This window comes from Photinus pyralis, unplaced genomic scaffold, assembly GCF_008802855.1.
Source record: "Photinus pyralis isolate 1611_PpyrPB1 unplaced genomic scaffold, Ppyr1.3 Ppyr1.4_LG1, whole genome shotgun sequence".
Classification (NCBI taxonomy): domain Eukaryota; kingdom Metazoa; phylum Arthropoda; class Insecta; order Coleoptera; family Lampyridae; genus Photinus; species Photinus pyralis.
The window spans coordinates 61,292,429-61,309,244 of record NW_022170249.1 but is presented as its reverse complement, the minus strand read 5'-3'; the positions used below and the strand labels follow the sequence as shown (position 1 = coordinate 61,309,244).

General features: G+C 35.4%; 3 protein-coding genes across 3 annotated transcripts; 1 reads left to right on the top strand and 2 right to left on the bottom strand.

The window, feature by feature from the left end:
- Positions 1-5,939: 5,939 nt before the first annotated feature.
- Positions 5,940-7,731, bottom strand: LOC116165256. The gene is made up of 2 exons (XM_031479537.1): positions 7,378-7,731; positions 5,940-7,319 (listed from the first exon to the last, which is right to left on the bottom strand). The coding sequence occupies exons 1-2, from the start codon at positions 7,474-7,476 to the stop codon at positions 5,940-5,942; spliced, it is 1,479 nt and encodes a 492-aa protein (XP_031335397.1). The 5' UTR covers positions 7,477-7,731.
- A 1,471-nt stretch (positions 7,732-9,202) lies between these two features.
- Positions 9,203-13,516, bottom strand: LOC116160550 (zinc finger MYM-type protein 1-like). The gene is made up of 3 exons (XM_031473773.1): positions 12,699-13,516; positions 11,827-12,643; positions 9,203-11,567 (listed from the first exon to the last, which is right to left on the bottom strand). The coding sequence occupies exons 2-3, from the start codon at positions 12,077-12,079 to the stop codon at positions 9,319-9,321; spliced, it is 2,502 nt and encodes an 833-aa protein (XP_031329633.1). The 5' UTR covers positions 12,080-12,643; positions 12,699-13,516; the 3' UTR covers positions 9,203-9,318.
- Positions 13,517-15,299: 1,783 nt separating this feature from the next.
- Positions 15,300-16,453, top strand: LOC116165249. Its single transcript, XM_031479524.1, has 2 exons — positions 15,300-15,802; positions 15,897-16,453. The coding sequence occupies exons 1-2, from the start codon at positions 15,550-15,552 to the stop codon at positions 16,451-16,453; spliced, it is 810 nt and encodes a 269-aa protein (XP_031335384.1). The 5' UTR covers positions 15,300-15,549.
- Positions 16,454-16,816: the final 363 nt, after the last annotated feature.

Below are 16,816 nucleotides of genomic sequence, written 5' to 3'. Positions count from 1 at the left end.
TATACCAGCTACATCATTATTTACGTTACCTCTGGTAGATGCAATCTTCAACACAAGCGTAGCAAAATTCATATCCGGGAATCAGACATTTGTTTATGTGTTTATAATAAACTGCTTCTCGGAGACTGATAAAATGACCCAAGTTTAAGCGACTACGTCTTTTCAAAGGAGACAAGCTTGCTTTACTGGTAGGTACTTGGAGTTGAATTAATCACTAATGCCAGTACACTTAGGACGCGAAATATCAACTTTTGTTCTTAAAAGAACTGTTTTTTTTTTGTTAAAATTTATGCAAATGGACTCGGAACACAGAAAAACTCAAAAATAAGTACAACAGTTACGGACGAGAATCGCGATTAAATTTGACAGTTAAATCATGCCAATAGCAATTTTACCTGGGTGTAAAACGGGCGGAGCGCGAGCCAATAGAAACTAAGATTTTTTGCGGGAACTTTTAAATCCGTCTTCCTAGTTAAAAAACAGAGTATAGGTACTGTTGGCTAAACTTGCTATGTGTGTTTATGAAACCCGTAAATTTTGAGTTGCTTGTAAATTTGGGCAAGCCGAATGGTTATTTGTGGATCTTAATTATTGTCGCCTTTTGAAGTAATGTCGAGTGACAAAAAGTGGGGTAACAGCCTCATTAATTTTTTTTAAGGGCTATTCCTGAAATTCTGAACACATTTCATCATTTTGTATTTTTGTGTCGGTCCCTCTTCTTTTATCGGGGGTAAATACACATACTGTATTCATTTTAAAAAGGTAGCGCAAAACGCATATGGAAGCTTTGACCTTCACTGTGATTGGTTAAAATACGAGTCAGTGTTACGCTGAAACATAAAACGACTGACGAATTTTGTAAGCTGGTAGTTTATGTTGCCAATTAAACTGACGAAGTGTCATTTGCTGTTAATGTCAAACATTTATTTCTGTTCGCAGTGCTGGATATTTCTACTTTACAATAATTTGGTGCCATTTTATATTTTTACTGTGTGTTTATCTTCAAACATAGCGCCATCTACTACCTTCTTATAATGAATGCAGTATAGGTACACAATTTGAGAATGAATGAGGTTAGGTCTAATATCTTTCGCGTGTTCGTCTATAATCCGATTACGACGCGTGAAAGAATTCTTTTAGAACGGAATAAAATACAGAAACACTTAACCAATTCCTACAATACCATAAAACTATCAACTAAAATAGTAGGGATTCGTGTTTCGTGCCTGGAAAGACCGACGTTCGAACAATGAATTATTGAGATTGAGAGAAATAATTCTTAGCGGAAGGAAAATTTAATAAAAATGAGTTTTCAAGATTTGTTATAAAATCATCTCCAGGGAGCAGCATATCTTTTGCATCTATTTGACTTCTCACAGCCGACAGTGTGTAACATGTAACGTAATGAAACGAATGCATTTTCAGGTTGTAAAGGTTGCCAAGCTCGTGCTCGCTGAGTAGAAACGGCCTCTCTCGGGAAACGATCTTCGCATTTGGAAGACACAAATCTTACCTTACCTTAGTGCCCTTTGTGTCGGATCAATTACTGCCAGTATTATTTATGGATCTCAAAATAAATGAGTTCCCATTTCTGTGTAAATTATGTCATGCTGTTACTAAGTACATTTGTCTAATTGGTCTACAAATGCAACAGTTTTTATGTAAACTAAGTGCTTTTCCAAGTCTAAGATTCAACTCGCGTTGCACACATCTGGGAGAACGTATTTTGCACGGCTTGATAGGCAGCCTATTAGTTTAGCTTTAGATAGTATAATGTTAAAATTTATAGTTCTACAAAGTTGTAGCACCTGATATTGATCATAGAGGATTAAAGTTAGGTGTATCGACGAACTTGATCTTCACTGAACCCTTAATGTGCCCTAGTTTATTGAGTATGTACTTCTGATAAAAATAAAATCAATTCAATAAAAACGAGCCAATCCTTTTATACAAGATCTTATGAAAAACCTTTAGGAAATGAATTGAACGAAGCGACCGACAAAATGTATGCAAATTCAAGTAACAAGGTCTAAAAGACTATATAAATGTAAAATTTATGCATCACTATACTGTTTATCCTTCTTCGTATAGACTTGCAATTTTTTTAATTTTACCATTTAGCCAACGCAGAAAATTTAAATTTAGTTTTGAAACGGTTTTATACTTTCTGTTTAAATGAATATTCCGCCTGTATTGCTTACTTAATCCTTACGAAATTCAAACGATAAGATCAAGTGAAATCATACGAACATTGAAAGGGGGAAATACACAGACTTTATTGATGCTTGTCGGTTATGTTATTCGTAGATATAGTAATAATTATGTGCTTGCGTGTTTAATAATGACAGCAATTACTGACCGATCGCATGTGCAAGTGTGTACATATATTACTGTATTATATCTATAAATTTGATATTAAATGTAGGTTCATCTGTAAGTAATTGCATTGTGTCATTTTAAAGTTTATCCTCGGTCATTGCGATAAGTTTGTTATCACTACCCTAAAGTTAATTACAATGTAGATAAGCCGATGTTCGATAAGAAAACACAAACCGTGGAGTTTATTCCAAGACGCACTTTATTTGAAGAGAAGGAACGGAACAGAGAGGGGGAAAAATGTTTTAAATAGCGGAGGAAGACGTGAATCGTGCCTTTTTGGTGGTGAACGTTAATCGTAGCCTCTTTTTGTGGAGGCTTGAGGGCTTTGAAGAATGCCAATCTGGTTGGAGTTTAAGGGAGGTATTATAAATTAAAAATAAATATAAATAATTACACGCCTTTCCACCTATAATAAACTTCCTCTATTTATAGCACTTAAGAGAGCGGTTATCAATGTTAGAAATAATGACAAGTATTGTTTTTTGTGGTCGGTCGTATCCACCCTTTATCCCGCGCAATCTAACCCCGATAAACCTTGCAGTTATCCACATTTCGATGCGGTTTTGAACCATGGAAATACTGAACGATTGAATAATCTCGCCATTAACTTGTATTGCTTAGAAAAGAGAAACGTCCTTCCTTTCATGTTAAGTAGAAATCGCGAACCTCGAGCAGATAGGATCAATTTAGTAGTCTTATCATCTGATACAAATGGCGCTAATTCAAATACTATCATTTTGCGTGGATAAAAAACGTATCACGTTTATTATCGTCGCAATTGTCGAGAAAGGGGACATTCAATATTTTTCTGTAACATCTGTTTAAATCACTTCTCTTCGAATCAGTTACCGGAAAAGCATACGATTCGCTGTCATGAAGTAAATAAATGTGCGGTAAGATTGCTTAGAGAATCTGAAAAATTTGTACAGTTTTCTCATTATTCTAATAAGGAAAAAGTTTCGTTTGCAATTTACGCGGGTATGGAAAGCATTTTTGAAAAATGTGATACAATTTACGATACAGGGAAAAACACTAAACTATTTCAAAGGCATGTACCTTACAGCATAGCTTTTTATTTCAAATGTGCGTATGACGAATCGCTTTCGAAGTTTTGGTCCTATAGAGGCGAGGATTGCATAGCTTGGTTTATTAACCATCTACGAAGTATCGCGATGTGGACTAATACAATTATTAACAACCTTCGACCGATCGAAAGATTAAGTGAGAAACAGCATCAAGATTTCGAGAGCGTCACTCATTGCCACATATGCGAGAAGGCGTTTTCCGAAAACGAAATTCGGTGCCGAGATCACTGTCATTTTACGTCCAAATACAGGGGCGCATCACATCAGGTATGCAATATAAACAAACTATCAAAATAATCATGCCATACCGGTGGGATTTTTTAATTTAAGTGTATACGATTCACATTTCATCATCCGCGAACTTGCAACCGGTATACCTGGACAAATAAAACTTATAATACTTACCTTTAAACAAAGAGAAGTATATCTCCTTTACGAAATTCGAGGGTACAAAGGGTTAATTTTCGAGTTATCGACTCCTTTAGTCTACTGTGGTTAAAATAGTAGGAAACATATCATACTCGTTTTTCTCCAATCGGTTTATCCATAAAAGTAGTTTTCGCTTAAAAGCTCTTATTTTGTTGTTGCAGATAAACAAATTAATCGAAGTTCCTTGCATATTTAAATTGATTTCATTTAGTAATGAAAATATATCGGCTAAGTATGCCACCTTTGCTAACCACATCTTATCTTCAAGAAATCTGTCAATGGTGATTTGTTTCACGCAAAAAGATTTCGATTTCTGTGTGTAGTTCGTACAGTGTTTTCAAAACCTTCCCGCGGGATAACCAACGTATATGAGAATGCAAGAGTAGTTGTGTATGAGTCGATTCCATTTCTTCACACATAATGGCGAATATGCGACTGTTTAATGCGTCAGCACGGATAAAATTTACCAGATTTACGGAATTATTTAAGACCATGTAGGTAGGTTTTCACCCATGGCCTTCGATGCCAATTGCTCCCGATGAATAAAGCAATATGTGGATATGATTTCCTTATTGGCAATTTGTTTTATACGTGCAACTAATCCTGAATGACGACCAGTCATGGCTGCGGCACCATCGGTGCTTACCCCAATACACTTCGACCACTCTAATTTGTTTGACATCCATTTTAACACTGTTAATTGGAATGTCTCAAGAAGATTGGTTTCAGGTTTATTTTTAATTCTGAAGTTTTTTTTTATCAAAACTTCCTGTTCAAGTTTAAATATTTTCTCGTTTCTTCTGTTTAGAGTGTGTTTCGTTTTCCTTTTTGGATTGTAGGGCTGTACTAAATCAAATAATGTACGTATGTCTCTGCCTAACATTCATTTTGCTTTGTAGTGCCATGCTGTGCATTCCTGTAGTGTAACAAGTATCCACTTATCACATCTTCTGTAGCTTTATGTTTGTTATCCCCTAATGCTGCATCTAATCCTTTCTTAAAACTTTTCACTCCATTTTCTGCAAAACCATTCCTGGCGGGATGCTACGGTGTAGAGAATAAATGTGTGTCAGCTCTGTGACGTATCACTAACGGTAAATTTAAGGTGCAGGTGACCTGTAGAAAACGTTATTTTGCCCATACTAAATATCGCTTGTTAAATTTAAAACACATAGACAAAACATGATGGCAACTTGCAACTGGTTGAGATACAAGCAGGTAACAAAACAAGGTAGCGGTACAACGGGTGACTCATCAACATGAAAAATTCCATGACCTAGCGAGGGCAAATTGAACGTTGAAACTATGGAAGAACTTCTGCAATTTTCACAATTTTAAACGAATGACCAAATGTATATTAAATTAAACCTCGAGCCAAGACCATGTAGTCAAAACATAAACATTGAACAAACATTTACACCAAAAATGATCATGGGTTCAAACAGTAAACGTTAACGGCATTTTCCATAATAGTGACACAGCGTTGATGGAACAATTTCAGAAACAAAAGTTGAAAATTATAAATAAAGGCAAAGATTACTACCTACATTAAAAATACTAACTAAACTATCCGATTCTCTCTCGACGACAATTCAAACCTAGACGGCTCTAACGAGCGTGCTCAGTCAGAATTTAACATTTCACTATAACAATTTGTTAAAATTCACAGCAAACGCATAATTGTTAGCAAAATTCCTCAAATTCGTATAGAGGGGGCGAGGGTAAATTAGCTTTACTTTTTTTAGTTTATTTTATCCGATGCAGTGATACATTATTCGAAAGTTTCTTACAATCACTAACCAGATCTAATGCAAAAAATTAATCAGCCTGTGTTTTCGAAAAAATTTCATTCGGTGCAAATTTATCATCAGTTATAAGTAGAGAGCGGATTAATAAGCATAAAACATTTTAGAAAAAGCACATAAAAAGCACAACAAAATTGCCAAAAAAAGTTTTATTTTTACAGTAAAAAGCATATAAAAAGCAGAACAAAATTTCCAAAAATCTTAGTTTTATACAAATAAAGACATATGTATGTATTATTTTCTATTCGTTTTCTTTAAAGCAGTGAATAATAGCAAATTGTTCCAAGTGTTGCATTGTTAAATTTCTTCTACGTTCGCTAAGTATGTTTTTTAAAGTAGAAAAACTGCGTTCAACATCTACACTAGTTATTGGTGCAAATTTGAATTTTGGTACAATTGTAGTATCTATGTCTAGATCTTCCACAAATTCACCTTGTAACACCCGAGCTACTTTTAATAAAACTTCAAATCCACTATTTTTATTGAAGACATCTTGTAATTTTCCATGGACGACACGCCCAAGTTGTCCTGGTACTGCTTGGATCTGTTCTTTAAAATCTTGAATTATGCCAGTTGATTCAACTAACGGTACACTTTGTTTCTCTAATTTGGCTATCACAGTGCATATAAAGGTGTAGTTTCCTTTTAAAAATGCCAAATCTTGACGCAACTTTTTATTTTGAAAAATATTTACGCAATTCTTAACGGATTGGGTAGCCTCTGCATCAAATTGCGTAACGACTTCTTCGAACTGGTTAATGTATGTACTGTAGTAGGAAGCCGCTTCTAGCCATGTTCCCCATCGGGTTAAAATTGGTTCTGGGGGTAAGGGTAAATCTGGGAATTTTTCTTTAAATTGTTGTACCCTTAGTGGTGCTTTTACAAAAATTTTTTTACCGTTGGAAATTAATTTATTAACTTCCGGAAATTGTAGCCGTACAGTTTCTGCTACTCTGTTTACCCCATGTGCGACGCATGTACAGTGAATTAAACTTTCGTACAAAATTTTTAAATTGCGTCCAGCTTTTAACATGTACGCCGCGGCATCAGAAATCATCAATAAAATCTTAGTTGTAGGCACAGCATTTGGCAGAAACAATGATGTAAGACTTTCATTGACAAATCGAGTTATTGTATCACTGTTCGTTTTTGGCAATTCTTTCAAACTCACCACATACCCTTGTGTAGCAATGTCTTCATTTAAAACGCCAACTATTAAACTTGCTACATATCTACCACAACTATCGGTGGTTTCATCCACCGCAAACCATATATAATTGTTTCCGATTAATTGCTGAATTTTTCTATATACTTGTAGAAACACGGGCTCCACGTAATTTTTGCGAAGAGTAGTCTCAGCCGGGATGTGCCTATTGCAATAGGTTTGCAGGAATTGACGAAACGGGCCGTTTTCCAACTTCTTTAAAGGTATATTGGCCTGAATCATCATTTCACATAAATCAAAATTAAACTTGAATTGTTCGTCCTGTCGCGAAGAGGATGCAACAGATTCCACTAATGTTTGTTGTTTGGATTTTTCAATTTCAAATTTTTTCCGCCTTTCTACATGAAGAGTGGTTTGTACATGTTGCGTGACGTTATATTTTTTATCATTTTGTATCTATGCAGAATTATTTTCTTATTAGCTACTTACCTATTAAAATTAAACAAACACTCACCGTTTTAACGCAAGCTCTGCAAAATATTCTACCATTTTCGATTTTTAATTCAGGAAAACCCCTTATCCATTCATCCGGTGTGGATTTTTGTTTTGGCATTATTCCCTAATAAAGGTGACTAATAGATAAAAGAAAATGGTCTGCAAACCACAGGAACGTTCATTCACTAACAATAACGCGGTATGATTCACTCCTTAGTAAATGCAGCGCCAGTAGAATTTGATGAACAGCTGTGTGGCTGTGATTTACGCGTCTCGGTGTAACTTCTGTAATCGCTGCGTGCAGGTGAACGTGTTAACAGTCTTTTATTTTCATAGAATCAGCAAAAAAGCATTAAATAAGCATATTAACGTCAATAAGCATTTCTCTTTAAAAAAAAGCTGAAAAAGCATAACAAAGTATGGTCGGTATGAATCAAAATGCGAAATTAGGTCTAATATTTTGAATAGTTTTGGCGTGCTTATAATACTCACGATAAGCATAAAACCTAGATATCCGCTCTCTAGTTATAAGCGCTACTAACCTGGTCGCTAAATAATGTTATAATAATCTTACAGAACGGGTTATGTAGCATGAAACCCTCGCGGGCGCAGGATTTCATGTGTACTGCTGAAAATTGCAGCCGATGTGCACAAATGTTTATTAATTTTATATAACTGCAACGGTTAAATGCTGCATGTGAATGACCTTGTATGATAAGGGATTGATGTAATGTAGCCAAAATCTAAAAATGTATTAAATCGCCTAAAATTTGATAAATGGAGTATGTGTTCGGTTTGGAGGCTTCCATGAAATTGATTCGGACGTGATTGTAGAAATATGTATGGTACATTCACATAACGATTTCAGTAATCTAACACGCGCATTGAATTTAAGATAAAAAATCCAGCATGCCACAGATATGCCCACTGAGTATTTGTAGTTGTGAGTGAATATTTGAAGCATTTGCCTATACTATGCACCTTTAATGTGTATTTCGATGTAGTTACTACGTCCCTCCCTTAATAGAATGCATGATTAATGGATGGCAGTTGCTTTACACAGTACCTGTGCCGATATGATAGTGCATCTACGTAACGGCCTTTAAATAAGTGGTTTATATTGTATTTTTTCAAGCTTTTGTGTTCGCAGAGAAATCTATTGATTAAACCACATTTTTATCGTGATATATGTTTTCCTTCCGTTAACATGATAAACCGACAGAGATTTAATACACTACACTTCTAACCTCTAACATAAAAGATATTAAAATTCTTTACTAGCAGTAACGGATGCTGTTTTATATGCTCACATGTATTTCATCTTCATACTACGATAATTTGACGAAATTATAATAAAGGTTTGCATTTTTAGGCAACGTGTTTTTGAAGTAACTAATTCATATCGTTCGGTATGCACTGTGCACTGTATGTTTTGGGCCGGAGTAAAATCCTCTTATTCGTAACGCCACAGAATAGCTCGCTCCATATTCGGTATGGCATTGCACTATAGACTTATCTTGTGGTAACAGTTGCAGGTACGCTACTAGAACTAAGAATGCGAATTACAAAAGTGGATTAACTGGTTTAATCATCAAATTTGAGTAACAAAACTTTAGGTGTCATTCTAGCATTTGCAGTTTTAAATAATTGCCGACTATTAATGTCAATCATTTGAAAATATTTGTTTAACAAGATGGGTGCTACTAGACTGAATAACTACATTTGTATTTAAAGGTTCTGTGCCCTGGAATATGGCACAAATGTGACTTTAATTACGTATTTGAAAACTAAATAAAGGTAGCGATAAATACAAAATAATACCGGCTAGTCAACACAGTGCCGGATTTACCAATTTGCCGCCCTACGCTAACCAAAAAGTGCCGCTTTCAGTTTAGTAGGTAAGGTAGTATGAGCAATAAAACTAGATTATAAAATTTTGTATACCTATTTATTATCACAACTATATTATTTTTCGTCGGGATTTTATAGACGCAAATGAGTTTATAAGACTATCAAAATCTAACTTTATTGTTATATCAGACTCTATTGTCAAAATTGTCAATGCATTTAAACGGTTTTGTTGCATTGTTGTTCTTAAGTATGTTTTTAAACGTTTAAGTGTTGAAAATGAACGCTCCGCTGAACAAACTGTGACCGCCATAGTAACAAACATACGTAAGGCAATTTCAACATTGGGGAAAACTGCTTCTAAATTGTGAGATCGAATGTATGAAAGCATATTTGATAAGGTACATTTTTCGTGTTTCGTGTCTGTTTCTTTTAAAAGTTCCGCGAAATGCAAACATTCTGTTGCAAATACATCTTCCAGATCGTCCTTATAACATTGTTGCAGGTAGTTGGCACTTTCAATCAACTGTTCTTGAGAACTTTCTTTTAGAGTAAAAAAGAACTTAAATTTTTTGAAAACACTGTCATATGCTTCATATCTTTTTTCCAGTTCCACCATAACCCTATCCAGTATGGAAAAATATGTTTCTACTTTTAGTTGTTCCTTGCCTGTCAGAATTGTGTCGCCATCCATATTTTCATCTGGGAAAAGTTTACGTCTCCGAGTTCTTTGACGATCATTGTCGTAGCTTTCATCCATAATTTCTTTGGCTTTATCAAGGTACGTTTCAAACATGGTAGTATTTCGTAGAGCTTTTACAAAACTTATCAAAGACGAAAAGAGTCTAGTTACGTCACCATTGTCGATTTCGACGCTCTGAAGAATTTTATTAGTGCTGTGGAAACGCTCTAATATCGCTTCCCAAAAAACCGACATGAAGGCAAATTCAAAGCGGTTTAAGCAACGTTTAATCCCAGCCGCCTCCGCACGGACCGTAGGTTTTTCAGAAATAGATTCTTCAATTGTTGTCAAAGCATTTAAATAATCCCCCCAGCCTCCGCATAAGCTCATTAAAGCATCATGGCGTGCAGACCACCTTGTTCCATCTACGCGTTTTGGAACTTTAGCGCCAGGTTTTAAACTGGAAAGTAGAATTTCCCAACGACGAGTAGATGCCGAGAAAAAAGTATATAGGTTTTGAATCGTTTCAAAGAACCTTACAGCCTCTCTAGTACATTCAGCAGCGCAGACTCCAACCAAATTCAGTGAATGGGCGGCGCATGGTAGGTAATAAGCGAGTGAGTTGTGATTTAAAATCCTTGCTTGTAGACCACTGTAACATCCCGACATGTTACTCGCATTGTCGTAGGATTGACCTCGACAATGTTTTAATTCCAAGTTGTGTTTCTCCAATTTTGACATGATAGCATTTTCTAAATCTTCAGATTTATGCCCCACATTTGGCAAAAAGCCAATAAAACGCTCCACTGGTTTTCCGTTGTTTGTAACATATCTGATTATTACGGATAATTGATCAATGTGAGCCATGTCGGGTGTGGAGTCAATTATAATTGAGTAGTATTTTGACATTCTAATTTCGGTCATAATATGATTTAGTACCTCAGTCGACATGAGGTCAATAAACTCTTCACATATTGTAGATGATAGGTATGACGTTTTACCACTTCCAGGATTTCCGTGCTGAGATAAATGTGTGGCTAGAAACGGATCAAATTCTGCTATGAGCTCCAGACACATCATGAAATTGCCATTGTTCGTATTACCAAATTTTTCAACTGTTCCTCTAAACGGTAGCCCCCTGGAAGCCAATTTTTTAGTCACTGCAACTACGCGCTTCAACACGTTTCGCCAGTAATCTTCTTCAATACTTATTTGCTGACACAGCAGTGAATCAATTTGGTTTTGTTTTTGTCGACGCCTTAATAAAGTTACTTGAGATTTGGCATGTTCTTTGGAGTTTTCATGTAAATTCAAAATTTTATTTACATTACTCCAATCATTTATGCCTTCAGTTGCCATTTTTGATGTTCCTCCGAAAAGTCGACATGGGATGCAAAACAGGGATTTCTTTGAAGATGAATATATCAAATATTTACGAGGCTGTTCTTCCCCATTGGCAAGTTTCCGGCGGAAAACGTTTTTAGTGAGACATCGTGACTTTCCGCCATTAACAATTTTGGTTAATGAAAAATCCTCATCTGTATTTTGGCATATTTCATTGGGCAATGACATTAAATAATTGATAGTATCATCATTGATGTTCCAATCGGCAGGGTCGTTGCTCACAATTGCTGGCAAACATGGTGATGGACATGCAGATTCTACGTTCGATGATGATGCTGTAACAATACCTGTCTGTCAAGAATTTGGCACATTTTTTTTTGATAGGACCAACAGCACCAATTGTTGATAATTACAAAGTTGTAAACGTGTGGAAAATTGACTTTCATTTAATCCCAACGGGCATTCTATAAGACTATAAAATTAATAAAAATTTATCAAATGGGTGCCCAGAAAGACGAAAGTACCTAATGAGTAAATATGTGGGGGCGTGGTTTAAAAAACACATAATGACATAACTGATACTTAATTACTTACATGCTTCTGTGACCGTGTCCACCGCTTCTGCATTGACTGCATTGTCAGGTGGTATAGGTATAGGTACAACACTAACAACCTCCAAATCTTCCGATTCTGAACAATCTGTTTGCTCTTGGGAATTTGTAGGCTTAGTTAAAAAATAGTTTTTCAAATTTTGAGTTTTGTCTAAAACGGCCTGAATCTTTCTCCGTTTTTCTTCAGCGAGTGCTTTGTACTGCGCTCCACTTAACCGTTTCCGGCCGTCACTCATAGTATTGTTAATTGTTATACTGTAAAATGTTTGTGACACTCGACTCAAACTCAACACTATAAATAAACGGTAAAACGCACTGATCAGTGATCACAGATTACTACGACTATCTACCATCACAGTCTAATTGTATTTAGACTGTGCTACCACTAATAAAGTAATAACACTAATCTGTAAAAAGCAAACAGATATACGAATGCGAATTACGAATTACGATACACACCGTTCACAATATAATATAATTCACTACATACAAACCCCTACGCTTTCAGCTGCAATTCACTCACGACACTGATCATGATCACTGCATATTGACAACTTCAAATATTGCACTTGCTTCTTACGTGTGGGAAGGGGAACATGACGGTGAGGTGAGTCACTCACCGTGAGTTGAGTGGTGACATAGGTGGTGAGAAGTCGGTGAAGGAAGACGCCTAATTTTGATTTGAAAATTGAAATTTTGCCGCCTCTCCAATATTGCCGCCTTACGCCTGGGCGTAATTTGCGTAATGGGAAATACGGCACTGGCTAATCGTCGTAGACATATGCACAATCCTTCCAAACCTAATAATTAAAAAAAAATTAATAACAATACTAAAAACTGCAGCAGAAGGCTTACTGGTAGTGACATGCCCAGTATCAGTTCTTATTTCGTTAGGAATTCTTAATGCCTCAGTTAGCTCCAATAATTGTCTCCGATTAAACCGAAAGTACAATTGAATTTCTTCTGGAGTTAACTCGTCCAAGTTCAACCGTCCGTATTGTTCAGCTCGAATTCTTTTATTACGTCGAGGAGTTTCTAATTCTCCAATCAGTAGAGCATCTGCTATATCGTTTACATCCATGTCACCTAACACTGCAATTTCCAGTAGTTCTTCCATACTTCAAAGTGAAACGTTTTCAAAATATTGCTTTTGTTTACACTCGTTTAAGGTTATGTTTCCATGTTTACCTGTTAAATGTGAAGATGGCGCTGACAGTTTTATCGTTTAAGGGAGGCGCAGATCACGATAACTCTCTTTTCAAGACGGCCGTTATTTTCAATACCGTATTTGGTCACGTGATATTTAACGTTACCGTAAGTTTAGCGTAAAAGCCACGAAAACTCCCTAATATCTTTAACGGAAAGTTATGTTTAGATTGCATGTGCAATATTGTGCTAATGTGCTACTAGTAAGCACCACGCGCATGCGGCGTGGTTAGTGGTGTGATTTGTGAAATGGTGGACGGTCGTTGAACTTCCTGAATGTTCTGCATCCCACATAGCACAAAATATCGTCAAAATGTTACTATGCCATTTATGAACCAATATTTAATAATTAAACGTTATTACAATATTACGTAAATATTGTACTAGTAATGATTCCAACAAAATTTTCTGTAAATATTTATAAAATGTATGTAAATATATATTAAATATTTCCCCAACAATATTGTATAAACATTACTAATTTAATATATTATTAATATGTATAAATATTAACAAATAGCATACTAATGTTTGAAAAATATATATACAAAACTATGGCGGGGGATTTTTCACGGCTGCGCAGAGCGAATGTAGTTTGCGTTTGCACTCGATGGTCGCCATCCGTTGATGGTCTGTGGCCGCCATTAAGTTTACGTGTTTTGGTGTTTACGTAGGTGCATTTTTTTAAATTAATCGTGTCGTTAAGTACCCAAGAATTATAAATCGCAAGGTATGTCTTAAGATTCACTATTATTAAGGATCCTCAGATCCTTTATAGTTTTGTATTGTCGTCCGTCCGTCCGTCCGTGTGCGCTCTAACTCTTTTTAAAAGTGGCCGATTGTGTTGAAATTTGGTATACGGATACGTTGGACATTAAGAACGGACGCTATTGATTTTCAGGAAGCTGGTTCAACAGGAACAAAAGTTATACGACTTCGAGTGAATCGGGAACAGGAAAAACTGCGAACTCAATATAATAAAAATTCACATATTTCATTCCCTAGGTCATGTATCGAGTTCGGACTTTCGCTAGATTATTCCCTATGACTCTTAGATGTGTAACAATTCAATATAACTCTTCTCTGTGGTCTCGGTCAAAATTTTTAGAGCAAAATGTACCCAAAATTATTCTTTACACATGAATTTAGAGTTGTAAAAGCTTTCAAACGCATTATCTTGATGCTGAAAGAGTTGATAACGTGCACGTTTGATAACCGCATGTGTGTGATTCAAAAATGTTAAATTATTTTTCTGAAGCCACATGGATTTTGATCAAAATATGTCAAAATCGTTAATTATGCACCAAGATCGTTGGGAAAAAGACTACGCGCATTATCTCAATGCCCAAGACATGAATTTGATGCATTTTTGGCGACCACGTGGATTTTGATCAAAACATGTCAAAATCGTTATTTATGCACCAAAATCGTTGGGAAAAAGACTAGGCGCATTATCTCAATGCCCAAGACATGAATTTGATGCATTTTTGGCGACCACGTGGATTTTGATCAAAACATGTCAAAATCGTTATTTATGCACCAAGATCATTGGGAAAAAGACTAGGCGCATTATCTCAATGCCCAAGACATGAATTTGATGCATTTTTGGCGAAAACGTGGATTTTGATCAAAACATGTCAAAATCGTTATTTTTGCACCAAGAGCGTTGGGAAAAAGATCAAGAGCATTATCTCAATGATCTAAACATGAATTTGATCTATTTTTATGGACCACATGGATTTTGATCAAAACATGTCAAAATCGTTATTTATGCACCAAGATCGTTGGGAAAAGACTAGGCGCATTATTTCAATGCCCAAGACATGAATTTGATGCATTTTTGGCGACCACGTGGATTTTGATCAAAACATGTCAAAATCGTTATTTATGCACCAAGAGCGTTGGGAAAAAGACTAAGCGCATTATCTCAATGCCCAAGACATGAATTTGATAAATTTTTGGCGAAAACGTGGATTTTGATCAAAACATGTCAAAATCGTTATTTTTGCACCAAGAGCGTTGGGAAAAAGATCAAGAGCATTATCTCAATGATCTAAACATGAATTTGATCTATTTTTATGGACCACATGGATTTTGATCAAAACATGTCAAAATCGTTATTTATGCACCAAGATCGTTGGGAAAAAAACCAAGAGCATTATCTCAAAGCCCAAGACATGAATTTGATGCATTTTTGTTAACTATAAAATGTATTTTGTAAGATTAAAATAAATTGTCGTTAAAAGTGATTGTAATACTGAGGATCCTTCGATATTTCGTTGTATCGGTTTATTTACTCTTCTTTGTATAAAGGTTATTCATTAAATTGCTTACAATAACCATCAACATAACCAAAATAGTTTGTTTTCCTTGTGTTTTTCTACAACCCACAAAATGTCATTAATCTTACGATACGGACATCGAATTCGTAAAAATCTTAGCTATTTACCTATATCAGCGGATAGGAATGAAACTGATTTTGTCGTAAATAGTCTTCAGGATGCCAAATCCGAGAGCAAATCGATCAAAAAGGCAAACAAACCGAATCTTGCATAAACAGGTAAATGCAGCAATGCTTGAAATCAAACAATCCGCAGCTAGTCGTAACAATATTTGTGTTGCTACTGAGCCCCATAAGAATAAACCATTGAAGATTTCAACCCCACATCATGACGATGATATCGTTTGTATCGAAGTTCCTACCGAAGATGCAGGCCGTAATGAATTAGTCAGTAATATCGATAGTTTCGATGGTAAGTTGTTTTATATCTTAGATTACACATGCCAAGTAACTAGTGTAGTTAGTCAGATTCAGTAGTATCACAGATTTATTATTTAATATTCTAGAATCTTCTCTCGATGATAATGCATTTGAGGATATTATGGAAGTAAATGAGACTGAGTTTTCGGTGAATGATTCAATAAATGAAATGCAAACTTTAGATGAAAAATTGAGGGTGTGGAGCACAGAAGAAAATGTACCTCATTCTACATTTAGAAAACTCCTAGAAATTCTTAAATCAGAAAATGATATAAATGCATTTAAAAATCTACCAAGAGATCCCCGCACCCTATTGAACACACCAAGAAAAGTATTGGTGAAGACATTAGATAATGGAAGTTTCTATTATTTTGGCATCTCGGACACTTTAAATAATTTGTTATTGCAATTAAAATATACTATACCAGTTAACACACCGCTAATTGAAATAATAGTTAACATTGATGGATTACCATTAACATCTAGTTCAAACAGTTCATTATGGCCAATATTAATTAAAATAGATTCCTTATTACATATTAAAAATTATGTTGTAATGGTGGCTGTTTTTCATGGATATTCAAAACCTTCTTCAGCCAACGAGTTCTTGAAAGACTTTATTGATGAAGCAGTGAATTTATAAAATAAAGGTATTTTTCTTTCTGGGAACAATTATCCTTTTCGAATCAAAATGCTGGTTTGTGATGCCCCTGCTAAATCATATGTTTTGAATGTCAAAGGACATACTGCAGAAACTGGCTGCACCAAATGCTATCAAACTGCTGAAAGAATTAACAATGTAATGTGTTTTCCATGGACAGCTAAGCGGAATTTACGGAGTGATTATGAATTTAGGAATTGCTCTCAATATAATCATCATCAGGGTACGACTTTGTTCACAAGTTTACCAAAATTTGACTTAATCAAAGATGTGCCTCTTGACTACATGCACTTAGTATGTTTAGGTGTAATGAAGAGGTTACTATGTCATAAAAATTTTGGTTGG